This window comes from Amphibalanus amphitrite, unplaced genomic scaffold (genome assembly GCF_019059575.1).
Source record: "Amphibalanus amphitrite isolate SeventyFive unplaced genomic scaffold, NRLGWU_Aamphi_draft 002126F_arrow, whole genome shotgun sequence".
In the NCBI taxonomy this organism is placed as follows: domain Eukaryota; kingdom Metazoa; phylum Arthropoda; class Thecostraca; order Balanomorpha; family Balanidae; genus Amphibalanus; species Amphibalanus amphitrite.
Genome location: NW_024883619.1, coordinates 34,122 through 61,293, shown reverse-complemented (window position 1 = coordinate 61,293; position 27,172 = coordinate 34,122). Strand labels below are relative to the sequence as shown.

General features: G+C 50.2%; 2 protein-coding genes across 2 annotated transcripts; both read left to right on the top strand.

The window, feature by feature from the left end:
• Nucleotides 1-4,461: 4,461 nt before the first annotated feature.
• LOC122376406 (putative uncharacterized protein DDB_G0271606) lies at nt 4,462-19,331 on the top strand (the record flags this gene model as incomplete). The annotated part of the gene is made up of 3 exons (XM_043356271.1): nt 4,462-5,103; nt 5,856-5,958; nt 19,241-19,331. Coding segments are annotated over 3 exons (836 nt in total), but the record flags the coding sequence as incomplete, so codon positions are not given.
• A 3,595-nt stretch (nt 19,332-22,926) lies between these two features.
• LOC122376405 (uncharacterized protein K02A2.6-like) lies at nt 22,927-26,844 on the top strand. The gene has a single exon (XM_043356270.1). The coding sequence runs from the start codon at nt 22,927-22,929 to the stop codon at nt 26,416-26,418; it is 3,492 nt and encodes a 1,163-aa protein (XP_043212205.1). The 3' UTR covers nt 26,419-26,844.
• The last annotated feature ends 328 nt before the right edge of the window (nt 26,845-27,172 follow it).

Sequence of the window (27,172 nt, the reverse complement as noted above, 5' to 3'; positions counted from 1 at the left end):
GAAGGTAAGACGGTAGTGGCGCCTAGCGCTTCTACTGAAGGTCGTGGGTCCAATATCCCCGTGGCATTGCTGACGTGCCTACATCATACGAGAGCAGTTCGATTGGTCTCATAAAAATATACAGAGCTCTCTTCATTATGCTATGTAATTTGATTCTTTAGTTTATTATTTTTATCAATGCTGTTATTTTCGGTGGTGACTTTAAAAAATATATGTTCCAAAAAATGTTGTACTTGGTGAGAATTTTGTGATTCTCGGACATTGTAGGATTCATGAAAATATGCGTTTTCGGGATGTTTAATTAAATACTCCAGTTGCAAAAGACAAAACGTATGCCACTATATATGATATTCGGTTCTGCTGTGGTTTATGTATCAGTAACACGCCGTCATTAATTGACAAGATACTTATGGATCTCAGTTCTCACATGGGAATGGCTCAAATGTAACGTGGTATTAAACAATTACAGGTTCAGGTTGAGGCTGTTGCATTTCAAATTATCTACTTTTATAACCTTTTGTGATACCTTTTAAGCGTTTCTTGTATTTATTAATCCACAAAGCCACCGACTGACATTCTAGCTGACCCCATGGGCTGACCTTTCACCTGACCCCACCGATTTTCCTCTCACTGATCTCGCATCTAGCCTAATGACCTCCCACTTGACACCACCACATGACCTCCCACCTGACCCCACCGATGTTCCTTCCATCTGACTCCACCGAATGGCCTTCCATCTAACCCATCATAATCCTTTTCAACTACCACCCTTGTGGCGCAGTTGGCAAGTGCGTTCACGTTTGGTGTGGGAGGTCCTTAGATCAAAGCTGACCTCTGGCAGCGTTTTCCTCGGCCGGCTCCTACCCAGGAGATGGCAGTAACTGGGGAGTGTTCGCTCGGTCGTGGGGATTACCGCTGTGCCAGCCAGCGCCCCCGGCCGCAGGTACACGGGCCTGATCCGCCTTAAAGGTAGTGTGCCACCTTCCAATGATTTCCCATTTTATTTTTCCTAGGATAAGAAGCTTCTGTTTTACCTAATATCGCAAAAAAAATTAAAAATGGGCCTAAAATAGTGTTTTTTTCGCCTAAAAGTTTATCGGTTTTTCGATATGTATAACAACTGTAGTGGGCTGACCTGCAAACAGGCGTCGGCAACAATCGCGAATGCGGCGCACATGTGACAATAAGCAAAGGTCATTATAGAGTTACGACGTACGGGAATGAGTTATCAGCTGTCTAATCGTAGACAACACAATGTCGAATTTAAACTGTAAGCCTGTATTGGTATTGTTTCTTTAATTTGGCTGTCGAACATTAATTTATGGTTTGAAATATTATTTTATGTAAAATAACTGATATGAAACAGCCGTCTCTAAAGTTATGACCCCATCTCACCACATGAAAGTGGCAGAAATGACAATGATCAGCTGACGCATTTTTCTTGGCCGAAGTCAGAGCGCGCGGCCCGACGCACCACCACCGCACCACAAAGTATGAGCAGAAGCCACCTGCGGTAGACCGAGCCCAAAGCCAGGGCCCCGGTAACGTGAGGTAGCCGAGTCGGGGCAGCGTGCGCTGACCCAAGCCGGGGCCGCGGCTTTGGGCGCGGTCTACCGCATCCCCGCGGGCAGCCCGGGGCTATCACATGACACCGGGAGGACGCGCGGCCCCGGCTTGGGTCAGCGCACGCTGCCCCGACTCGGCCACCTCACGTTACCGGGGCCCTGGCTTTGGGCGCGGTCTACCGCACCACCTAACAGGCGTGTTCGAAACCGCAGGAGATGATGATGAACGGGTTTATCGAAACTTGATTGGATGAGCCTATCGGTATTAGCGATTTCAACGTGTGCATTTATTGTTCATAGTGGTGTGAAATGTGGTTGGGGTACGACAGACAACCCGTCGGGGCGAATTTCGCACTGGGGTACTCAAAATTTGAAGAATTTAAGACGTTTCCATGAGTTTTGAAGGTATGGATAAGTTCTAAAAATCCGGTTCTCCTTATCTGGGCCATTAACTCCATACGGTCCAAGAAAGCTGGCACACTACCTTTAAAACAGATCCTTCGGTCCTGTGACATGTCCCGAGCTGGCACGGCCTCGCTTCATGTCCCGGAGCAGCCCTCTGACCTGCCGGACCCGAGAAATCGGGATAGCCCCAGCGTGCGCACCAGCGCGGTGCCACCTGGGGTGCGTGACAGGAAGCGTGCGGTCAAGGCTGTCCCGCGTAGCGGGTGCCGAAAACGATTCGTACCACTGCCGTGTATATAGTGTACTAACCCAGTATGAATGTGTGCTACTAACGACAAAAGCCCGGGTCGGGTAACAAAAATATTTAAAAAATCCTTTTCAACTGACCCTATTGACATACCTTCCCTTCTCGTCCGCCCCCATTGACCATCTCAAACCAACCCAACCGTCTGACCAGTTCCTCTGACCAGTTCCTGTCTCACCTCTATTGACGCTAAAGTTGTGTCTGTCTTGCTTCTCAATGGACCTATTAAAGGGAGATAATGAGCTTTCTTTTTTCTTAAATAAAAATTACTCGACATCTATACTATTTCTACTGTAGTTTCTATAAAATATGAAAATTTCCTAGCACATTTTCGTATGTGAAAAAGGTTTTTATTTTTGCAAAAAAGAAGCAGTACTTGCAGTACTTGTAACACCCACCGAAATGCGTTGTCCTTCTCTATAAAAAAGTCGCAGTATATGGCGCTTTTGTTTCAAACAGCGACGCTTGGGTTTTTGTTTATGTTATCGCCTTGTCGTTGCTTGGTTGTAAGGATTCTAATTTGAATTAGAGTTAATTCGGTTTAGAATTAATTAGATTCTAATTCGGGGATACATAGTGCCTACTCTTCTTTGTTTCTAAGTATTATTTTGCGCCACAAATGAACGGCATGCGCCAGAAACGCAGCCAAATCTTGCGATTGCGACTACGAAATTCATTATTTTGGCCTCAGAGCCTGAAGCGAAAAATACAAGCATATTTATTTCAAAAAGGCTTCAGGTTTGTCGAACGGTGTTATGAGAATTTTGATAACAGTACTGCATAAGTTTTTCAGTGATGCCGCAAAAGTGTTGTATCTATCTTCTTTTATTGTGCAGTCGGCGGGACCGATTCAAAATTGAGTCGTTGCTACTAAAATAGCAGCATATGGCGACAGATGATGAACAGGAAAAATAGTTGCGTAAATTTAGACATAAACCACCCCCAAACCATGAATATCTTTTGAAGGCACTATAGACGACCATTAACTAACTAGATGTGATGAAGATCAAATGTAATGAATACGCTCATTTTACAAAATTACATGCAAGTACCAAAAAGTGATGTAAGTACTTATTCAACGGTCATTTTCAGCGCTCCCCGCTAACGTGACTTCAAGTTGAGATATTTGCGGCAAGGTACCGAATTGAGCAAAATGGTTTTAATTTACATTATAACTTGTTGTGTTTTGTCAGAAAATGGTCCTAACTCAGATTTTGTGGAAAAAGGTCATAATCTCCCTTTAACCCGCGAGTTGCTGGGGGGGGGGCGTTAAACGCCCCCACTTTTTTCGCCGGGCCATAAAAACGGCGCGCCGCAGGCGCGCCAAATTTTGGGTACCTGTAGCGAATTAATTGAAGTTTATTGTGACAAAGTTTCAAAAAATCAGTTGGAAAATATTTCAGATATCGAGGTTTTAGTGACGTCATGATTTCTGAGTTTTCGACCAAAAATGGCATATGTTCAAAAAATCATATAAAATCACAGAATAGATATACAGACATGCCGTAAACGCCATTAGACTGCCAATACCATGAACAATCAAATGACTATCTTCGATATATGATTATCGTTCCGCATTTTCCAAAATCTTGAACTGAATCTTATCAATTCCTCGTGACTACTTCACGACCATGATACATGCATTTCTTAAATGGAACTTTTTGAGCCAAACACGTACACATATGATAACATGAATGTCACCATCGTGTTCTACGCCCGAAATTACCCATAAAACATGTGTCACAGGCTGCGAATATCAGTTTTGATTTTCGGGGATATGTGCCTACCTGGTTGACCTGACCTTGACCCTGACCTATGCTTGACTGACCCCTACATGGAGCTGACACTCTTGTAGGCCTTACATGATGGATTGTGCTCCGTTTTGACAGAGTTTATGACGAGAGGCGCCCATTGCGAAGTCCTGAAGTCCATGCTACTGAAAGCCCGATTTCAGGTGTTTGACCTGACCTTGACCCGACCTGTGACCTCAAATTTCAACTGTAAAGTACTCATCTGAAGCGTCTCGTTGCGTTCTTTCGTTTGCCGCCTCGTGCGTCTCGTTGCGCCTGTTGGTTCTCGAGTTATCGGCTGGGGGCGTTTAACGCCCCCCCCCCCCCAGCAAACGGTGGGTGGCGAAATACCCCAGCAACTGCCGGGTTAACGCCGACCTAACCTACTGTGTTTCAGACACGCAGCGGGATGACGACGGCGGAGAGGCCGGTGGCCAGGAGCGGCGTGACGCAGACGAGGAGCAGACATCGGAAGGTCTGCCTAGCCCTCAGCGAGAGAAATGGCAGCAGCTGGAGCGACAGCACCAGCAGCTGTGGCAGGAGCTGGAGTCGCGGGGCTACGGGGAGAAGAGGAGTCTGAACGAGCAGCATGATGAGGAGTGCCAGCGTCTGGAGCGACATCATGATGAGATGTGGTGGCAAATGAAAACGCGGCACCATGAGGAGCGAAAAGGGCTTCATCAGCTACACGACAGTGCTGTCAGGTGCGTGGAGCTGCAGACTCAGGGACAGTCGCAGCTCCTTGTAGAGAAACGTCAAAGGCAAATTAAGCTGCTGAATCGGAGGAAACGTAGGCAATGTGCAGTGCTGGAGCGAAAGCACCAAAGCGAGTGGGACGACCAGCAGCAGGAGTTCCAGAAGCAGTGGAACAAAATGAAGCAGAGATACCGACGAGAAACACAAGAGCTGGAGGAGAGATACCCGAACATCCGGACAGGGGAGGAGCTGGATCGGCTGATGGAGGAGTGCAGCAGGAGGCGTCAGCGGCTGGGGAAGGAGCTGGAGAAGGAGCTAGAGAACGAGGAGACACTTGCACGAGGTAAGATATCAGATTTAGATTAGTGAACATAGTGTCGTATTAGCATGCGTGATTTATTTATTTATTTATTTATTTGCATTGCATAATCACCAACAGAGCAATCTCCACTTACAGGCGAAGTCATAGGCCTAAAATAGGTAAATCACAAAAAAAAACAGCACAACATATAATATAATACTGAGTACAATAGTACCTACCCTACACGTTTACAAATATACAGTAAAAATGCACACAATAAAATGAGCAAAGTACATCCCACCAAGTACCTCAATAAGAATAAGAAGCATATTAAAAGCCAGTAAATCTATATACATTAACTATAGTAAGTGAGCCCAGGCTAAAAGTAAAACACATTGTACGTAAAGTGTAAACTATGGTAAACTGTGAGTAAAAAAAAACGTCTCATCGGCAAACTACACATTCAAAGACGAGACGTACAACTTTACATGGGCTCTAAACGTACACAAGGTATCACTAAACACATCGACTGGTGTAACATTGGCAAGAAACACATTCATCTCATTCGACACATTTGATGAATACATCAAACACATCAAACACATTTGATGAATACGACCGAGCTCAAAGATGCTATAGCTGCATGCTCTAGCTGTGATTAGCCGCATTAACTACCAAATAAGTCGTGTCAGTCACTTCGAAAAGCTGGGTACAATGTCTTGGCCCTGATTCCGGGCTTAATTTGTGTCCCCCTCATATATGTTTTCTACCAATCACGGACATTCTTATTCCAGACCTCAAGAAGCAGGGGGAGCAGCAGCAGCAGCAGTCCGAACAGCATCAGCAGCAGGAAGAACAGCAACAAAAGCATCAGCATCAACAACAACAGCAGCAGCGGCAGGAGCAAAAGCAACAACAACAACAACAACAACAGCAGCGGCAGCAGCAGGATCAGCACCAGCAGCAACAACAAGAACGGGGACGGCAGCCAAGCCGGCACCTTGAACACTTCCGGAATCTCATAGAGGCGACGCGAAGACACCGCCAGCAGCTCATCCAGCTCCAGGAGCGGCACAACCAGGAGCTGGAGGAGCAGAGAAGGCGTCATCGGCAGGAGAGGAAGGATCTGGAGCGGCGTCTCGGCTGTCGGTGGAACAAGCAGGAGCGGCGCCACGGAAAGTGACCGACGTGAGTTAATTTTGTTGAAAATTTTTCAACGTTTTCTGTATTCAATCAGGATGAAATAATTGAGGGACAAACCAAATGGAAGAAATGAAACACACCATAGCTTTTCATGTTCATTAGCATTTAGCCTTCGACGGACCTCGCCGACTTTCTACAAACGCGCCGGCCGAGGAGTGGGGGAGGGGGATACGAACCTTGCCGTTTCGTTCCTGATGGAGCTAGAGCCTCGCAGAAAAAAGCGAGCGTGTGCGCCGATATGAGACGCATCGACTGGTACCAAATTTTAAGGTCTCAGGTCAACCGTTGACCTCTATGGTCAGGTCTAGTGGCCCAAAGCACGGGCTCGATTTTTATTTTAAAAAAAACTTTGTAACAAAGGTCGCAGTGCCGCCATTGTGGCACCACCGTGTTTGTCTCGCTCAGGCGCGTCGAATGATATGCTTTTGTACGGGCTAGGTCAAGTTCAGATGTTGACCTTCTTGGGTCAATGTCAGGTCAGAGACTCTCGGTTCCGAAGTTGGTCGGAGGAGGTCAACGGTCATATGACATTCACTCGATTCAGCAGGTCTTTCTGAGTCCATTGGTGGCTTTGTCGACTCGCTAGCTTAATTTGATCGGGAGTTATTGACGAAATACTCTTTATGAGCCTGGTGACGTCAAGGTCAACATCGCAAAATTGAAGCATGGAACCTTTCTTTTCATTTTCACACATTCACTTAAAATGGTGAGGTCACGTGACCGACGTGACCTAATGTGACATTTGGGAAAAAATATGAGGTATACTACAAGTTGTGAGACCTTTGGAGAATACTAGGTCCGGTAAGTTTCATCTCCCTGTAAGAGCTGCTCTGGCACTGAAGACGTTGTGAAGTTGTGGATTCTGAGGACTGTACAGAGGTTTACTTGTGACATCATAGGTCACCGATAGGCGGCGGCCGCGGCCATAACGGCCGGAGCGACACCAGCGCCACCATCGGCGGTCGGTCGGAACTATCGCAACGGATCGCACGTTAATTCAAATTATTTAGTAACGATACGTTGTGCGTCAACGAAATCTTAACTGAAAATTTAAGAAAAATGCATTTCATATTGTAGCTTAATTTCATGATACATCTCGCGATGTAAATAGGGATTTTAATGGATAATTTGATTAGTAAATAATTGCATCGCTTCAATTAACTAATAATATCATTGCACACATTTCGCATTCGATAAATGCCCCACCGGAATATGAAAGCCCACAAAGTAAGCTTTCTAAAAATGTATATTAGTCACAATTCAGTGATGGCTTATGCTACTTTTGACGCCATTGTTTTCGTTATCGGTGGATATAACATACACTTTTACTATATTCCAATGCGTACAACTCAGTTAAATTTGAATATTACGTTAAAGGGACCCTCCCACCTTCAAAAAAGTTAATGAATTGGCATAAAAGTGATGTAGCGTGAATCACAAAGAGCGAAAATGAACATCTACCAAATTTTACCGGAAAATATTCACCCGTTTTCGAGATATAAGACTTTTATTTTTGTTTACTTTTTGGGAAATCCGCTGTTTCTATGACGTCACATAAAGGTTTTCTTTACGTCGGCATTTGGAAGCAATAGTTTGGTATCAAAGTGCGACAAATATTGCGCGAATGATGCGTTTATCTTATCAAGGTCAATATATGATGGCCAATAAAGGATTCCAGGACAATTCTTATGGCATTTCTTCGTATCGCAATTCTTCGTCTGCAAATCTTCGTCAGGGCATTTATTCGTACCTATCGCATTACTTTGTCTCGCACCAGGGTATATGAAAATCGGCTCGCATTTCTTCTTCAACGCAAATATATGCAAGAGTAAGCATTGAGGGACAAATAAATGCACCGACGAAGATTTGTAGACGAAGAAATGCGGACGAAAAATTGTGCTACGAAGAAATGTCATGCGAGGATTCGTTCGGGGGTACCATGGCATTTATGTGATTTCAAAGTCAAGGTTCACAGCTGATCTGCTAAATCAAGCCAAGAATCCAAACTATCAAAAAACTATAAATATTTGTTTGTCTGTCACAGAGGTCTCAAGCAATATAAGGTTGACATATGAAGAATCAAAAATCTACTGCCACAACTCACATCTCCTGCCTTAGTTTATCATTGTTGTTTTAACTTGCTTTCAAGATAAACAGAAGCCAGTATCTGATATCACTTCAGATGATTGTTTCAAGATCTGAGTTCAAATGGAAATAAAAGCAAGATCAAGATGAAACAGGGATTATTGCTGTTAAAGTAGTTTGGCCATGATACAACAAGCACATCAACATAAATCATTAGCCAAATCAAATACTGGTTGGTTTGTCAAGATGTTTGTTGTCTGTCGTCTGTCGAGCTGCTATGAACACTGAACGCTCTCACTCTTACTTTAAAGAGAGTAGTTTAAGTTGAATGGTAGTGAGCTGTAATTAGACAAAGCAGCTATTCAGTGCTCACATCAAGCCAGGCTAGGAAATGGCATCAACTGTGGTGGGAGGAAGCAGGTTCGGCAGCCCTATGTTGTTAACTTCTGTTATGTCTTGTGTTTGATCAACTGATGTTTTCTGCTCTGTTTTGTGCAGTGATAGTAGCAGGTAACTGCATGCTTGTCAAATTATGTGAATAAACGAATTCATAACATTGCATTTTTCTCTCCATGCAAGGAACAAGTAAGATGTTGTAGAAAATGTAATAGAGGGCTGCATTGCTGATTTTGCACTTTATCAGAGCTTTATTTAGAATTGCTTTCCTGAAAGCTACACACAGGCCACAGTGCTGAAATTCACAATGTCATAGCTTTTGGCAGAAAAAAGAAAAGACTTACCTAGGTAAAATTGGCTGAAAGTATGGCAGAGCAGGTCTTGATGCGTATGCCCATCCGTGTGCTTGCCGAAGCCGAACTGACTGCAACACATTTAACTCTGACCCACCATGGTGGCTGGCATATCCTGAACTTTCACCACTCTAAACAAGACAACTTTCAGCCCTCAGCATTGTATTAAAACACTGTACAAAACACTCAAAATTTGTTTCAGTGCCATCCACGGACAACATCAGTCGCCATTCACCAGGCCAGTAAAAACAGAATAGATAATAGCTTCAAACCCATGTAGTCAGAGTTACTAGGTCTGCACCTCAAAACAAAATCCAGGTGACATTCACCACGCCAGTAAAAAAACAGGTACTTAGGTAACGTAACAGCTTCAAATCTGGTAACATGTTGGTCGGACTTTACACTACCATATTTACATGGAATAATATGATACCAAACAATAGTGCAACCATTCTGGACAACAAAAGTGTATGATAAAATTAATTTAGAATACTCTGGCAGCATGATTTACGAGCACAGGCAGGTGTTACCTACCAGCCTTCTCAATGCTCGTAAAACCAACATTGTAGTTTTGATTTTACCTTACATGATAACACACTTGGCTGCAATGGCACATTTAATTTAATACTGTGAAAAGACCAGTTATAACCACTTCACAAGCACAATTGCACATCATGCCGACATCCTTTTCCAAAGACAAAGACAGTCAGCAGCGTCTTTCGTCAAAACTGGAAGATAAATCCCCTTTCAACTGTTAACATCAAAAATATTTCTTCATGGTGTGACTGTGATCTCCATATGGAAACCTTGCAGGAAAAGAATTAATGTCAATTGTCAGCTCTTCAAATTTCTTTGGACTTTAACTTGCAGTACCATATCCAGTTTGCTTTGATATTTTGTTTTTTATTCCATGTTGAAGTTGAACACCAAGCTCCAGATATAGCAGGCAGCTTGATCATCTTCGGCCTTGGTATAATATCAGTCCAAGTTCCAGTGGTGGGTATCTTCTAATATTCAAATTAAAATGAAAAGCCGCCGACGACGGATTTCACGTTGATAAAAAAGGGAGCTCAAGGTCAGCAAAACTCGGGTTCAAGGAATGGCGGGCGTTGAAATGACTGCTGACGTCATCAAAAAACCGCTAATGGTTAAGAGATAGGGACTAAGCTGGTCCCACCCTGCAAGTAAAGGGAAGAAATTTCTTGAACACCATAAAGCTGCGGGGGTTGCGACCAGGATAAATGGTGGTTTCTGAGCCTGGCCGCAAACTTGGCTATCTCAACTCAAAACTAATGTTAAGGTGGGATGGTCCCTTTAATGCCCCAGTAGATAATTAAACATCAATTAATTGCCGTTCGTATGATGTTACGAATGCCTCAATGGTGCCTACCCTAAGCTACTTTTTTCTCGTGTCTTGATAAGCAAGCACTAGGCAAAATTGTGGTATCACCATAATTAACTAATAATATTAATGAATAAATGACACCTTCGATAAATGCCCCACCGGAATACGAAAGCCCACAAAGTAAGCTTTCTAAAAATGCATATTAGCCACAAGTCAGTGATGGCTTATGCTACTTTTGACGCGATTGTTTTCGTTATCGGTCGATATAACATACAATTTTACTATATTTCAATGCTTACAACTCAGTCAAATTTGAATATTACGTTAATGCCCCAGTAGATAATCAAACAGCAATTAATTGCTATTCGAATGATGGTACCCATACCCCCATTGCGCCTAGCCTAAGCTGCTTTTACCCCCTGTCTTCATTGCCAATCACTGGGTGCAATAGCGGTCTCAGGCCTTATCCGGGCAAAAATGATTTTTAGGGTGAGGGGACATACGCTAAAGCTATTTCTTTCAAATGTGGCTACTTAAGCGTTTCAAATAAGAGTAAAATTGGAGAACTTCACTTACCTGAACATAATTTACTTAATCTTTAAAATTGACTACCTAATCAAAGTATCAGTAGGCATGATCCAAACATGTAGGTACCTAGGCATGGCGGCGATGGGAGATACCTGTCAGGGTGCGGGCCAGTTATTTTCATGTTCAATCTCTTCATATTGACGCAATCAACGTCGCGTAAATATAGAATGTATATTCTTCGCAAGTAGCATATCAATACATTTATCACAAATCTAATGCAGTCACATAAACACATTTCGACACTAACGCTCACGCACCAGATTCTGATGCGCCAACATTTTGATAGGTGCACATTCGCTCGCAATTCAAGTCACATAACAATTTTTAGCTGCCTTCAACAGTCGGCGGCCGTCCTGCGTCAAGGCATGTCGCATTCCGTCCTGTTTTTCAACAGGTTGTTGGGTAAACACTTGCATAGATTCTGCCCGCCCAGTAGTTAAATCACAAACATGAAATAAATGAATAGGAAGAAAAAAACGGGCCGATCATGGACAACAAGAACACCGACAGGAACATTTTCATTAAGTTCGCAACCTCGTGGCGAAGTTATTCGAGATCACGACTTATCGTCCTATAGGTTCATGACTTTTACACACTTTAGAAGTAGCAGTCGCAGCTGCATCCCGCTTTGGAGGCCGAGAAAATCCATGGCAGGAGGGCAAAAACAAGAACAGTATGATTTTGTGACGGCCGGCTTTGTCTAAATTACTGAACTCCACTTTTCGTCCCGAACAGTGATTTTTCCTCGGCATGCTATTTTACTCTGAATGAACTCGTGACTCGAGGTTTAGGAATTTCGCGCCGATTGAAGTTCGTCGGAAGCACGGAGGACGTTTCTTTGTCTAGGACGAGTGGTACGCGTGCCTCCATTGCGTGTAGCCCCACTGCGTTTCCAGCTGGCAAATCTCGGTGCTGACGATGTCCTTTAGGTCCACTAAACGTTGATGCACGTAGGTGTCGCACTCATCTGGAAAGAAAAGCCAAATTGTCACAAAAACATTTTCTTCAGTGTCACTGTCATTCACCAGAAGGCTCATATTTAAAACCCCTTAGCCCTAGGTAAAAAGATATTATGAGGAATTTCGGTCCCCACTAGTGAAACTTCACATTCATGCGTGAGCAGCCTGATGGTAATATTCTTATTTGTAAAACAATAAATACAAACTGATAACTGACACTGACACTACTATGAATCAGCCCAGAAAAAAGAGCATACTACCTAGGTACTTGACAAATGGGATACCAATTTCAAAGAAAGTAAGTCAATTTTTCAAAGCAGCCTGAATTAATATATGCAGGCTAGAAGCATATGCCTACTATCTGAGGAGTTAACAAGCAGCCGTTTAATGAAGTGGGTTGCAGACTGCAGAGTAGGGTGTGTCGATAGTCGCAGATTCGCGTTAGACAAAGATATAAATTGGCGCGAGCATGCCAAAACACTAGCCCTGCAGTTGGTTTTGCGTAAAAATGCGATTTGACGAGGCTCGGGCAGGTCGAAGTTACAGCGAAAAAGTCGCAGTCGACGGTGCTGCCACCTACATTGCCAATAACGGGCACTATCATATCGTGATAATTGGGGTAGTTTCAAATGAGAAATGACTTCTATTTTTGTTCAAACTGCTTAAGAAGAAATAAAACTTTTCGGAAACACACATTTTTCCCAAATATCGCGTTCCATTTTTTCCTGTTGAGTTGTTAGGAAAGTGGTAAATTTCAAGGTTGACGGCTAAAAAACGAAACAGGAGGAACAGAGCAGGAATCACCAAGACGTGTGCCGCGCCGATGCTGTAGCCTGTAGATAAGGGGTGAGCAACAGAACCAGCATACCTAACGATTTTGATTACTGATAGATATTTTTCTCTAAATGGAAGACTATTAGTAACTCAGGCAAGCCTTCTAATATAGGTATCGACAGGGTTGCGGTAAAAGGTACAATCGATGGCACATTACAATTATTCTGAGTTGGGTAACAACACTCTTCAGATACCTACCATCAACAACCTCACTATCTCCTATATGAGAGCTATATCATCTGATTCCAGCGCCCTGAAAACAAACAGGTTATTACCAAAAATCTCTATATTAGCGCCTACCGACATACGCTGAATGACGCTATCAATACCCGACATTTGTAAAAGGTGATTCGCCATACAGCCCGCCGGCGTCGGAGGGGTTGAATAAGTGAGCCAGATTGCCAGCGACTCACCGCTGAACTACCGGGCATAACAAAACGGACGATGCGACATGACTCAGAGATCATCACAGACGCAACGAAAAATGTAACCGAAGGCCATCTGAGCTGTTGTTGTTGTTGTTGTGTGTTCCCTCCAGCCGCGTCACCGCGGTGTAGCCGTGCGGCTCTGGAGGTCCCTCACGGCGGCCGCCAGGGCCGCCACCTCTCCGTCGTCGCGGACGTCTTCCGGGTTCAGGAAAATCGTTCCGTACATCCGGAGACGCCAGCCCATGAGGGCCGGGCACCGGAAGAAGAAGTGCCGGGGCGTGTGGCCTCCTCCCGGCACACGGTGCACCGGCCCGCCGCACAGTCGGTGTCAGGGCACTGGCGGCAATCATCGGAAGGGTTCCGTCCAATCCGGTGAAGGTATTGGCGGGATCCTGACCAGTGGCCCGCGCGGAGCTGGTGGACGTCGACGGCCGACGATCTGTCCCCCGCCGCGGCCGGCGGCGGCAGCCGGTTCTCCATCAGGGTCCGGTACCAGCCCTCCGGCCAGGCGGCGATGGTGCGGTCGCGGGCCAGTCTGGCGGCCGCGCGGTGGGCGGTAGCGACGTCCACCGGGACCGCCGCCTGGGGGAGCGCGGTCGCCTCCTTGGCGATCTGGTCGGCGCGCTCGTTTTCGTCGACGCCGCAATGGGACGGCACCCACTGTAGGTGGATCCGGCGGGACGGACCGGCCAGGGCCGCTAGTTCGGTCCAGATGGCGGCTCCTAGCAGGGTCTTCTGGGACGCCGGGCCCTCTCTCAGCGTCGCGAGGGCCGACTGCGAATCCGAGCAGATGGTGATCGGCGCGCTCGGCTGGTGCGAGTGGTCGCGCAGGTGGTTCAGGGCCGCGCGGAGTGTGACCATCTCCGCCCTGAAGCTCGAGCAGAGTTGACCGGCAGGGACTCGTCGCTCGGGACTCGTAGCTCGTCGGTTGCACCGTCCGGCCACTCCACAAAGGCTCCTGCTCCTCCGCTGCGGACTCCCGCATCCGCCGACCCATCCGTCCAAACCCAGATGGCTTGCTGGGGGAGGGACGCTAGGTGTCTCTGCGCCGCCTGGTGCAGTTCGTCAGGTGGGGCGTCCCGCCGCAACGCTCCGATGTCCAGGGAGAATGTGACGTGTGGGCAGGCGGCCACCTCCCACGGCGGCGCGCGGGCGGGCAGCAGGGGCTCGATCGTGAGCACGATCCCAGCAGCCCGCCAGGTGTCGTGCCCCACCCCGCCCCATCTGAGCTCGTGCGTACCCTCGTTCAGATACGTAATATCGCTATCTGCCACCTCGCGGTTCCCTTGTCAAGCCGAACTCATAGGCTGCGGAATGGGGAGGGCACCGCGGCACCGTGCCCCCTTTGATTTTGGCATTTTAACATTAGCCCTATGGGCGTTGCATGGAATGAATGGGACCAAAAGTCGGCAGTGCCCCCCCTTAATTGAAGGTATTCCGCCGCTACTGGCCGAACTGATGACACGCAATGGCCAGTCAGTCACAGCTCAGCTTCCTGCGGAACACAGGAAGACACATTCAGTGAGAGTCGGTGGTCATTGATTGTGTCATTATTATTGACATGGTGACTAAAGAACGGTTATAGGGTAGCCTGGGGCAAGACGCCCCAGATAATTTATTTTGCTACATAACTTTTATTCCACATAACCTGGAAGGCCAAATTTGCGCTCAATGCGTTCTTTGGACATTTTACTTTAAATTCCACCCCTCAAATTCATTCACTTATGATCGGACTCCCAGCTAGGAAGTGGTTTGTGAAGCAACTGCAAATAGGGCGTTTTGCCCCAACCCCAGGGCAAAACGCCCCACGGCCTGGGGCAAGAAGCCCCATACTCTAGATTAAAGATTAAACATGCTAGTTGACTAAATCTTATATGAAAGGTCCGTTGGACCTTGGGAGGCATGGCACTGAAGTTAGCACCTTCCATCCTATCAGGTGTTCAGCTACGACACTATTGTATGAGCAGGTCTTTCACCTGCCTCATAAGGCCAAATAATAAATTATTGCAATGCAAATGTTAACAAAATACTTCCTTTGCCATCCAGTTGCTGAGAAAAGTACATATAAATGCATAGAAACATACCGTTCGCCAGCTACCGAACGTTAGGAAGTGGGTAGTCCGAACAACACATGAGGTAAAACGCCCCATGGGGCTTTTTGCCCCGCGACCTACTGGGGCGTTTTACCCCATCACGTAGTTCGGTCAGAGAACAACGCCTTGCACTCCAGCAAGACATAATTTAACACGAACCAACCCGGCATTGTAAGCGTTAGACAATAGTTGTTCAAAATACATAAAAGTCGTTAACCTGATGTGGACGATAAAAGAACGCCATGATGCATGATCTGACAACAAAACATAAAAATCACTCCAAAAACACATTTTTGGCTATATCTCCCTAAAGAGCCATCACAATTTATTTCCAGTCTGCTCATATAATGATCGTATAGTGCACGTTTTATAGAAGAGAGGATGTTTCCCCAGAACCTTGCCAGTTCCGAGAAACATCGGTGAGGCGTTTTACCTCGGCGGGGCGACTTGCCCCGGTCTACCCTATTGCGCCAATACTGTTGCCAGTAGCAGCACCACCAATCTTTTGAACTAAAACCACTTGACATCGGTAAAAAGAAACCCTCTAGCTTTTTTTCAAGCAATCCGTGAAATAGAGGGGATTAGAAAAACCGAAAACCCAAATATTAGCACTATAAAGATAACATAGATCTTAAATTTTGGCCAACATTTTTAAAGCATAGGTACATCAGAGGAGATGTTGGCGGCTTACCGTCGCGTCTGTGATGATCTCTGAGTCATGTCGCATCGTCCGTTTTGTTACGCCCGGTAGTTCAGCGGTGAGTCGCTGGCAATCTGGCTCACTGATTCAACCCCTCCGACGCCGGCGGGCTGTGATGCGAATCACCTTTTACAAATGTTGGGTATTGATACCGTCATTCAGCATATGTCGGTAGGCGCTAATACAGAGATTTTTGATGATAACCTGTTTGTTTTCAGGGCGCTGGAATCAGATGAAATAGCTCCCATATAGGAGATAGTGAGGTTGTTGATGGTAGGTATCTGAAGAGTGTTGTTTCCCAACTCAGATTAATTGTAATGTGCCATCGATTGTACCTTTTACCGCAACCCTGTCGATACCTATATTAGAAGGCTTGCCTGAGTTACTAATAGTCTTTCATTTAGAGAAAAATATCTATCAGTAATCAAAATCGTTAGGTATGCTGGTTCTGTTGCTTACCCCTTATCTACAGGCTACAGCATCGGCGCGGCGCACGTCTTGGAGTGATTCCTGCTCTGTTCCTCCTGTTTCGTTTTTTAGCCGTCAACTTTGAAATTTACCACTTTCCTAACAACTCAACAGGAAAAAATGGAACGCGATATTTGGGAAAAATGTATGTTTCCGAATTGTTTTATTTCTTCTTAAGCAGTTTGAACAAAAATAGAAGTCATTTCTCATTTGAAACTACCCCAATTATAACGATATGATAGTGCCCGTTATTGGCAATGTAGGTGGCAGCACCGTCGACTGCGACTTTTTCGCTGTAACTTCGACCTGCCCGAGCCTCGTCAAATCGCATTTTTACGCAAAACCAACTGCAGGGCTAGTGTTTTGGGATGCTCCCGCCAATTTATATCTTTGTCTAACGCGAATCTGTGAGAAAAACCCCTCTGTCGACACACCCTAGTGTTCAAACACCCCCCCCCCCCCAGCAGGGCGTGGAAATCCAGGACCCCCAGCCGGGCGCGGGTTAAGGTAGGTATAACAACAAGGCTACGTAAACATCTTAACCCGCGCCCCGCTGAGGGGGGGGGGGTCGTTTCGCCTCCCCCTTGTTATGATACGGGCCCGCAACCCCTGTTATGAGAAGGGCCCGGCCTTGGCCCGCCGAGCGGCCGCCGGCCGGCGCCGGCGGAGAGCGGGCAGTGTCGAGCGAGCCGTCTGTATGTATGTATGTATGTATGTATTACGTCAACAGACACTCCACACTTGGTTGTGGCTATTCTGTGCCTTAACCCGCGCCCGGCTGGGGGTCCTGGATTTCCACGCCCTGCTGGGGGGGGGTGTTTGAACACCCCCCCTTCTAACTCGGCTCCTGGGCCACGTAGCGATACGCGGAAGGCGGCGTTCGAAAGAGCGTCAAAAATAATGACGAAATCACTTCGGTCAATTTTTTGGTCAGGTCAAAGGTCAGGTCACCAGAGGTCATTGAAGGCAAAATTTCGCCGATTTCCAGGTCGAATGTCGAAAATTTCCAAGAAGCCAACGCATAACTCGGGAACCAATAGAGCTACAGCGCCGCGGAAAAGCGCATTCGATAGCCCTATTAACGCCCTTTCTGAGTAATTCTCTCAGATTTGACCTAACGTCAACGGTTTTGCCTGCAGGGGGCAAAAACTGCAAAAATAGCCGATTTTTTCGGAAACAGTTTTTCTGCAATAACTTTTGACCCAAGCCTTGTACGAGCTTACTTTTACCGGCATCGTGTTCCTCTCGTCAAGACGCATCGAATGAACTATAACTTGACCTTGAAAGGTCAACTTGAAAATTTGACCTAAGGTCAAGGTCATGACCTGACCGGAAAGGGTCATGTTGCATATCAGTCGATCCGTATCGTCGAGCTGAACACATCTAAGGTGTTTTCATCGCTCTAGCATGCCTCTATCAAAAGTTATTTGCGAAAAACTGTTAGATACCATTCGTGACCTAAGATGACCTCAGGGCATAAACAGGGGTCACGGACACCATTTTCATGTTCAGTGTGTCTAAACCACTTGTAATTCAGTGCTTGGGAGTGTTTATAATGTCTTTCGTCCAAAAGAGACGCATTTCAATTTTCTCCCATTGACTTATAATGGGGAGGTCGCAAAATTGACCTGACCTTAGGTCATCGATATCAAAATTCTGAGATATACATTTTGTACATGCTATTGCTCTTAGCAATCGCTGAAAGTTTCAAAGCGATCGGGCACTTGGTGTAGCTATGACAGACATTGAAACTTTTTATGAGGTGAGGTCACTTCAAGTGACCTGGTGACCTGACCTTGAATGACCTTGGTCTGAAATTTTCACAACATGTGTAGAATTGATGCATGATAAGGTGTACCAAAAACGGCGGCGCTCCGCGCCGCCGTTTTTGAGATATTCGCGAAAAACCACAAGGGGGGGTGTTCAAACACCCCCCCCCAGCAGGGCGCGGGTTAAGTAAGAAAGATAAAACAAAATGTCAATGAAGTGTGAGGGATGACAGGCAGCAAACAATGATGTACACAGCACACACACACGCAAACGCACACACACACTCAGACATGCACGGGCGTAAAAACTACCGTATTACCAGCGACTTGGCAGCGCGCTTAAAAGCAGACGGGCCCAGAGCTCGGGTCTCGATTGGTAGGCGGTTGAGAAGCGTCACAGCTCGGTAACTAAAAGATCGCTGTCCGGTCACGGTTCGGAAAGCCGGCGGCCGAAGATGCCCGTCCTGTCTAGTCGGCCGGTCACAATTGCGCGCGTCAGAAAAGCACTGGAAGAGTGAGGCCAGTTCGGACGGCTCTCCACTGACAAGTATCTTGTGGGAAGCAGTCAAGGTATACAAATCACACATTTGCCGCGGCACCATAAAACCCAACTGATTTCGCGCTCGAGAGATATGATCAAATTTTCTAAGACCGGTCACTACACGCGCCGCAAAATTGATGACCTTGAGCATCCGAGTATCGTTCGCAGCTGATCCATTCCCATAAACCGTGATACAGTAAGACACTCGGGAGATCACCAAACTCTGAACTATTGAGAGCAGAGCCCTCTGCGGGAGGAAATGTCTCAGGTGACGGAGACCGATCAGGATGCCAATGCACTTGTGAACGATATCGGTCACGTGTGCTTCCCAAGTCAGGTGTTTGTCAAAAATAACGCCGAGATTTTTAGCAGAGCGGCTCTCCTGAACGGTCTCCCCACCGATCCGTACGCTGACAGGAGGGAGGTGGCGGGTGTTCTGTCTGGTACCAAGGAGAAGGAGTTCAGTTTTGGAAGCGTTGAGTTTCAGACCATGAGCATGGAACCATGAAGACAGGGATGCAAGGATGGTCTCCATGCGTTGGATGAGGGATGGGAGATTGGATTTGACGTCGGATATTAGGATTTGGGTATCGTCAGCGTACTGGATCACATGAGCGTCCGGCGCGTGAAGGCTGAGATCATTAGCGAAGATGGTGAACAGGAGAGGACCGAGGACGGATCCCTGGAACACTCCCATGGTGTTAGGAAGGGGCTTTGAAACCACTCTACGACCGGAAGGACTGGAGATAGAGACTGACTGAGAATGACCGGAAAGGTAAGCGGAAAACCAAGTGGGATCTATGTTGTACAGTTCTAGCTTGGAAAGGAGTAGGTGATGTGGGATGACATCAAAACATTTGCTAAGGTCCAGAAGACATAGGAGTGAGAGCTGACCACGATCCATGTTGGAAAGAAGCCGGTTTGTGACAGACAGTAGAGCGGTTTCAGTGGAATGACGAGGACGAAAGCCGTGCTGGGATGAGGATAGGAGGTGATTGTGAGACATGTATGCGAGCAGCTGGCTCTGCACCACACGCTCAACAATCTTGGCCATGACAGGTACAATGGAAATAGGGCGGTAATTGGAGGTCATGGCAGGATCACCGGATTTGAAAATAGGGAACACCAGGGAGTGTTTCCAGGTTTGGGGGAAGTCACAGGAGATGAGGCATGTGTTGATTATGTGGAGAAGGATGGGACTAATGGCGTCAAAACAAAGGAGCAGGATGCGGATGCAAATGCCGTCAGACCCACACGCACCGGATCGTCCCATGGAGAACATAACCTCCCGCAAGCCGGCAAGGGTCGTGCCCGCCACCCGAAACCCACACGCACCCACGCGGGGCAGACGGCACGGGACATCGGGCGGCGGACCGAGCCCAGCCAGGCTAGCGGCTACACGTGGTCCCACGTTTACAAAATGCTCATTCATCTCGTCCGGTGTAGCGGCGGGGAGGTTGCGCGCGCCGTCCCTCTTCCCTGTCAGAATGGGTCGGATACTGCGGTACAGGGAGCCGCTCCCTCGAGCACGCAGACTCTCCTCGATACCCGCACAGCAGTCACGACGGATGGCTGACCTGACCTGCCTATCCAGATCACGGAAAGCCGGCGATTTACCTTCGCGACGCAACACTCCCCGCCGCTGTGCCATCAGGTCGAGGGTGGCACGGGTCACAGGTGGCGCGTTCGGGTTCCTGATAGTGATACATTTGATTGGAGCATGCTTGTCAATGATCGGAACTAAAACGGACAGAAATTGAGACCACTTATCACAGACGGAAACGGAATTAAAAACACTAGACCAGTCAACAGAGTATAAGTCTTGCAACAACCGCGAGCGATCGACATCCTTCAATTTGCGAGTGGGGACACGACATGGCTTTGGGCGACATCTCGAAAACTTTAAAAGGGTTCGGACAAAACAATGAGGACTAAAAGCACACTTAAAAACTCCTGTTTTCTGAACACCATCGCTTACATTTGAAATCACAACATCAAGTAGTGAACCCGATGAAAATGTGGCTTGCGAAACGAATTGATACAGATGAAAAGCTTCAAGCATGTCAACTAGACGAGCACGGCTTAGATTAGTCGTAGAGTCAAGCATATTGCAATTGAGGTCACCCATGATAAAAACAGGTCCCTCGTATTGCAATAAAACACGTTGGTACTGAGTTTCTAGTGCACCAATGTCCGCGCTGAGTGCCGCCGCGGTCCGGCGTGGAGGCCGGTACACGGCGGCTAGGGTAAACGGTGGACCGACAGGCGGCCTCACCCGAAGCCAGAGGCTCTCCAGCTGACAGGCGGCACACTCCGGCTCCGGCTGGGCGACAACGGAGCAGCTGTAGTTGTCGCGACACAGGATAGCCACCCCGCCAAAGCCAGAGCCGCCAGGCCGGTCCGCGCGGTGGAGCGTGAACCCAGGGAAGGTCACGAGCCGTGTCGGGGTGGAAGGCTTCAGCCACGTTTCGGTGATGACGAAGAAGTCGTAGTTCAGTCTGTGCAGTTCATCGTGTTGCAGTGACACCACCTTCGGAAGCAGCGACTGGATGTTTATTAGTCCGACGAGAACATCCCGCCGACCGCCGGACCGCCACGACCTGCCGCCCCTGCAGCCCCGGCGCCGGGCGCCGTCAAGGTGTGCGTGCCGTCCGAGCCGGCAATATATGTGCAGAGCGGTGCGTGTCGTGTCAGTGCGGACTGAGGATCCGGCGGGCGCAGAACAGAACATGGCGCGGTCGGTAGTGTGATCGGTAGCGTGCGACACCGATTCCGAGATATACTGAACTACGTGCAGCCGTGTCGGATCGCTCGCGTCAGTGATGGCGGACAACGCACAACTCGAGCGCCTGACGGCGCTGTTGGCCCAGCAGTCGGAGCAGGCAGCGCAGCGGGAGGAGCGGCTCGCCGAGCAGGCGGCGCAGCGGGAGGAACGACTCGCAACCATGCTGGAGCGGGCGCTGGCGAACCAGGTGCAACAGCCGATCGCACGGAGCGAGACGGCCGTCACCGAGAGCAGACAGCCCGCTGCTACGCCAGCAAAACTCCCGTCGAGCGCTATCTCGACGCCGCACCTGACCTCCTCCGCGTCCCTCAAGGAGTTCGGCACGTGGCGCCAGAAGTTCGACGACTTCAGGCTCCTCACTCACCTGGAGACGTTGCCTATCGCGGAGCAGAAGGCGGCCCTGATGTCACTGCTCGACGACGAGTGGACGCGAACGCTGCGATATAGCCTCCAGATCCCTTCGGAAGCCGACCTGAAGACCGTGATCGACACGATGGAGGCTCATCTGCGTGGTCAACGCAGCATCATCCTCGACAGACGAGACTTCTACTCGCGAGTGCAAGAACCGGATGAGACGTTCGACGATTTTGTATCGTCTATTAAGGAAATCGCCGCGTATTGTGACTTTTGCGATAAGTGTGCGGACGATCAGTACCGTGACAGGATCGTGGTCGGCATCCGTGACGAGGAGGCGCTGAAGCGTATGCTGCATGAGCCGAAGCTGACGCTGCAGAGGGCGGTGGACATTTGTCGTGCGTGTGAGTCGGCGAACGCGAACAGTGCCGCAATTCTCGGCGAGCCGGCTAACGTGACAGCATTGTCGGCGTACCGTCGGTCGCGTGCCCATCCATGCTCCAACAGTGCGCGTCGAGACGACCCCTGCCGACGCTGCGGTCGGGCTCGACACGCTGACGGCGTGCGCTGCCCCGCGATGGATGCAGCATGCCATGCATGCGGAGGCTCCGGTCACTTCGCAACGGTGTGCGCCAACCAGCCGCCCGACCGCGGTCCCAGGGGCGGCGGCCGTGGCTGGCAGGATGCCAGATCACGTGACCGCGCGGCCGGCGACCAGCCGCCCGGCCGTGGCCGGTCAAGGTTACGCCGCGGGCGGGGCACGGGTCCTGGCGCGGCGCCGGCAAACGCGGACGCGGCCGGTGACCGACCCGAAGTACGACAAATTGTCGGAGATATCTACGTGGACCAACTGACTGCACGCCGCACGCCGCGGATCAGAGTGACACTCGTCCATTCGACGGGATCGTCGGCCGTGTTATGCATGCCTGATACCGGGGCGGAAGCTACGGTCATGGGCGCTGACATGGCTGCGTCCCTGGGTGTCGCAACGAAGATGACCGGGTCGGTAGGCGGCGAGATCAAGTTTTCGTCAGCCGGGAGCACGCCGCTGACCTGCATCGGCCAATTCAGCGCCGCGGTGACCTTTGGCGACTGCCAGACCGCCACAACGGTGTATGTGTTGCGAGAGGTCACCGGATTCCTGCTCGGCTGGTGTGACTCCGTGCGTCTGCGGATCCTGCCCGCCAATTTTCCGGCCCAGATCCCTGTCAACATCTGGCGCAGTCAGTCCGTTCCAGACCAAAGCCGCGGCAGCCACGTCCGCTCACAGTCGATCGGCGCGCGGCCTCTGCAGCGTCCCGACCGTCCGCCGGCGCCACCTGTCGACGAACACCTGGCGCCGCCTACTGGTCACCCGCTGCAACACGTGGCCGCGGCCCGGGCGGCGGGCGGCACGGGAACTTCGGCGGGTGGCACGGAAGCCCCGGCAGGCGACACGGGTGCCGCGGCGGGCGGCACGGGAGCCGCAGCGGGCGGCACTGGAACCACAGCGGGCGGCGCGGGAGCCGCAGGATCCAGCACGAAGCCGTCGTCTCAACAAACAGCGGCCAGTGCCCAGCCTGTGTGGGAGCACGAATACGACCCGTCAGACGATGTCATCAGAGGTCATGAGGCGACCCTGAGACAACAATTCAAAGACGTGTTCGACGGCAATGAGACGCTCTGCGAGATGGCTGGTGGCCCGATGGTCATCGACCTGACAGACGACGCAGTCCCCACAGCTCTCACCGCTGCCAGAAACATCCCATACTGCTGGAGAGAGGAAATAAAGAGCCAGCTCGACGACTTGGTCGCCAGAGGGATCGTGGCCCCGGTGAACTACCCTACGGAGTGGTGTCACCCCATGGTGCCAATTGCGAAACGCCAGGGAGGAGCCAGACTGGTCGTGGATATGACCGCCATCAACAGGTTCGTGAAGAGACCTGCCTACCCCGTGAGACCGATCCACGACGCAGTGGCGTCTATCGACGGGGACGCGCGGTGGCTGACCACGCTGGATGCCGCCATGGGATACTTTCAGGTCCCGATCGCCGAGGAATCTCAAGACCTCACCTGTTTCATAACTCCATGGGGCCGGATGAAGTTCCTCAGGGCCCCGATGGGTCTCATCTCGTCAGGTGACGAATACAACAGGCGGGGCGACGCAGCACTCGGAGATATACCGCGAACGCTGAAAATCGTGGACGATCTGCTGCTGCACGACGCGACCTACAGCGCCCATCTCTCTCACGTGGTCGCGGTCCTCAGACGCTGCCGAGAGACAGGCATCACTATCAACCCGCGCAAATTCCAGTTTGCGCGGCCGTCGCTGGACTACTGCGGCTACCGCATCTCGGAACAGGGCTACACGGTTGACGACCGCAAGCTGCAAGCGATCTCTGAGTTCCCGCGGCCGGAGAACCTCACCGATCTCAGATCGTTCCTGGGACTCACCAATCAGTTGGCCGACTTCTCAGCAGACATCGCCAGTGCAGCTCAGCCCCTCAGAGACCTGCTCAAGCAGCACACCGTCTGGAGATGGACTGAGCAACATGAAGAGGCATTCAAGGACGTCAAGAGAGCGCTGGTGTCGCCACCCGTTCTGGCCTTCTTCGACCCGCAGCTGCCTACCAAGCTTCAAACGGACTCTGCACGAACCCGCGGTCTGGGTTTCGTTCTCCAGCAGCGCCACGGAGACACATGGAAGATGGTGCAGTGCGGCTCCCGCTTCCTTACAGATACAGAGTCAAGATACGCGGTGGTGGAGCTGGAGTGCCTGGCCTGCCTGTGGGCCCTCCGCAAGTGCCACATCTTTCTGGCAGGACTTCCACAGTTCGACCTCATCGTGGATCACCGCCCTCTCGTCCCGATCCTCAATTCCAAGAGGTTATCAGAGATCGACAACCCTCGCCTCCAGCGGATGCGGGAGAAAATGTCGATCTACAGCTTCACTGCTGTATGGCAAAAGGGGGCCTCACACTGCATCCCGGACGCCCTGTCACGCGCTCCAGTCTCCGATCCAGCAACGGGAGACGAGGTTGCGGAGGTGACGGAGGCACTGCACGACGCCGTGGTCGCTACTCTGAGCGCGACCTCCGAGGACGGTGTCCTAGTCGCTCCGCTCCAAGACCGGACTCTGGACTCGGTTCGGGCGGCAGCCGCCCGCGATCCCGAGTACCGAGCCCTCCGTGACGTCATCCTGGTAGGATTTCCCGACCACCGACACGACGTGGCACCAGCTCTGCGGCCCTACTGGGGTGTCCGCTCAATGCTGGCGGTCGACGACGGGCTCATCGTCTACGGAGCGAGGCTCGTGATTCCGGCCAGTCTACGCCGCAACGTTCTCGACCGGCTACATGATTCTCACCAAGGAATGGAGAAAACCAAACGCCGCGCACGGCTGTCCGTGTATTGGCCGGGGATTGACCGGGACATATGCAACACCGTCTCTGCATGCCAGAGCTGCAGGCAGCTCGCTGCCAGTCACAGCAATGAGCCCTTATGGATGGAAGACGATCTTCCCAGCCGCGTTTTCGAGTCGGTATCGGCAGATTATTTTTATGTCGCCGGCCGGACCTACCTCGTGTACGTGGACAGACTGTCAGGCTGGCCGTATGTAACGGTCTGCCCCAGGACGGCCTCGGCGGACCACCTGGTGAAGCAGCTGCGGCGGCTGTTCTCTCAGACGGGTGTTCCCACCGTACTGCGGACAGACGGCGGACCGCAGTTCGCCTCCTCCACGCTCCGGCGATTTCTGGACCGGTGGGGAGTCTGCCACGAGATGTCATCCCCACGGTACCCGAGATCCAACGGTCACGCCGAGGCTGCCGTGAAAACGGTGAAGAAAATAATCGTGGCTGCCTCGGCGAGCGGACGGCTGGACGACGATCAGCTCGACCGAGGTCTCCTCGAGCTGCGAAACACGCCACGGGCCGACGGCAGGTCACCAGCCCAGACGCTGTTTGGTCATCCGCTGCGGTCGGGCGTGCCGACCCATCACCGAGCATACGCACCTGAATGGCAGCGCGCCGCCGACGCGTGCGACGCGAGGGCGGCCGACCTCCGAGACGACGTACAGCGCCGTCACGACGCCACAGCGCGCCCCCTCTCTGGACTGCGCGTCGGCTGCCGCGTCGACGTGCAGAGCACCGAGAACGGCCGCTGGGACCGTACGGGTGTGATCGTCGGCGTGGGACAGCGCCGCACCTACCTTGTAAAGATGCCAAGCGGACGCATATATTGGAGAAACAGGCGTTTCCTGAGACCACACCGCCCGATGTTGGCCAGCGGCGCGGAGCCGCAGCCACCGGAGGTTCCCGGCGCGGCGCGGGCGCCGCCGACCCGGCGGGAGGCGCTGCAGCAACCGCCCACCCACCGAACGGCGGCGGCGCGAGCGGCGGAGCCCCGTCAAAGTGGTCGCCAGCGTCGTGAGCCGCAGCGACTGCAAGTCCGCTGGGACACCAACACATATGACTGATAGCGTGTGCACGCTACGAATGCCCCGACATGTGTTTTGTTATTGTAACTGCATTTCGTTGTATCGCGCGATAGTTCTCGTCTTCCTTGATGGATGCTTCGCTTAACGGAGATTACTTTTGTTTGAAGACATTCGTCTAACATATCAAGGTATGCTTTTGTTAGAGCGAAGGTCTTGGGGGGAGGTGTTATGATACGGGCCCGCAACCCCTGTTATGAGAAGGGCCCGGCCTTGGCCCGCCGAGCGGCCGCCGGCCGGCGCCGGCGGAGAGCGGGCAGTGTCGAGCGAGCCGTCAAGGTGTGCGTGCCGTCCGAGCCGGCAATATATGTGCAGAGCGGTGCGTGTCGTGTCAGTGCGGACTGAGGATCCGGCGGGCGCAGAACAGAACACCCCTCCCGTCCTTTTCCGTAGATATCTTCTAAACGGCTGGATATATCGCCACCAAACTCTTAGGACCCTTCCTGGCGTCAAAGTTACACTTGGTGACAAAAAAAAAAAATCCAGAGGCTTTGATTTGTTGGCCACAAATGGGGCCAGAATGACGTCATTGCTTGCCTTTTTCGAACCAAAAAACATGTTTCGCAAGAAAAGCTGTCAGGGACGGTCAGGCCTACAGCCTTGAAGATACAGAAGACATGATTGAGAACAAAAGATAAAGAATTGACTTTGACAGAGCTATAAAACTGCAATCTCGGATTAACATTTTTATGGATTTAAACTAAAAAAATCAAAAAAGTGATTCTTTGAATAAAAT

Coding starts and splice junctions, on each gene's coding strand:
- LOC122376405 (XM_043356270.1), top strand. CDS start 22,927: ATGGCTGCGTCCCTGGGTGTCGCAACGAAGATGACCGGGTCGGTAGGC.